The sequence below is a fragment of the Morone saxatilis genome, unplaced genomic scaffold (genome assembly GCF_004916995.1).
Source record: "Morone saxatilis isolate NCDOM2014 unplaced genomic scaffold, NCSU_SB_2.0 Contig14, whole genome shotgun sequence".
Classification (NCBI taxonomy): domain Eukaryota; kingdom Metazoa; phylum Chordata; class Actinopteri; family Moronidae; genus Morone; species Morone saxatilis.
Genome location: NW_023339696.1, coordinates 21,589,469 through 21,590,167, shown reverse-complemented (window position 1 = coordinate 21,590,167; position 699 = coordinate 21,589,469). Strand labels below are relative to the sequence as shown.

General features: G+C 45.1%; 1 protein-coding gene across 1 annotated transcript in view; it reads left to right on the top strand.

Annotated features, from left to right (window-relative positions):
• Window positions 1-699, top strand: part of LOC118322713 (trafficking regulator of GLUT4 1) — a 12,077-nt gene that overhangs the window by 9,259 nt on the left and 2,119 nt on the right. The window contains exon 3 of the mRNA XM_035654466.1: window positions 146-435. Within this exon, the coding sequence (XP_035510359.1) occupies window positions 146-435 (290 nt within the window). The remainder of the gene's footprint in view (window positions 1-145; window positions 436-699) is intronic.

Below are 699 nucleotides of genomic sequence, written 5' to 3'. Positions count from 1 at the left end.
TGACATTAATGCGATTAATCGCGAGTTAACTATGACATTAATGCGATTAATTGCGAGTTGACTATGACATTAATGCGATTAATCGCGATTAAATATTTTAATCGTTTGACAGCACTAAATTTTTCCATCTAATTTTCTCCTCCAGGTAACGGTATCGGTCCCGTGAGGGTCGACTCGTCTCCCACAGTGTCCTCTGTGTCGCCCAAGCTGCACGCTAAACCGATCGGTCATGTTAACGGTCGGCCTGGTTTGGGCAGCCGGTCCGGCTCGTTGGCGATGGGCTCACCCAGGCCCTCGCTCACCCGCCAGCCCAGCGCAATCACAGAGGCCACTGTGGACGGGTCCAAGCCGAGGGACTACCTGATCCTGGCCATCCTATCCTGCTTCTGCCCGCTCTGGCCCATCAACATCGTAGCCCTCACCTTCTCCGTGATGGTATGACCTCTCCATTGACAAGAGCAACAGCAAATTCTGCCTGGATTACGTTTTAATCAGGAGGAAACATTATGAATTTATCTGTACTATATTATCATAATTTTTCAAGAGACCAATTGTTGAAAAGACGAAAACAAAAACAAAAACTTCTACTACTGTAGAAAAACAGCAGATATACAAACTTGTGTGGAATCCAATTAAAATGTCTTTATTTAGGTTAAAGCAGCAAGTGAAATGTTGAAAGGTGGATTTTGTTACCTTTGG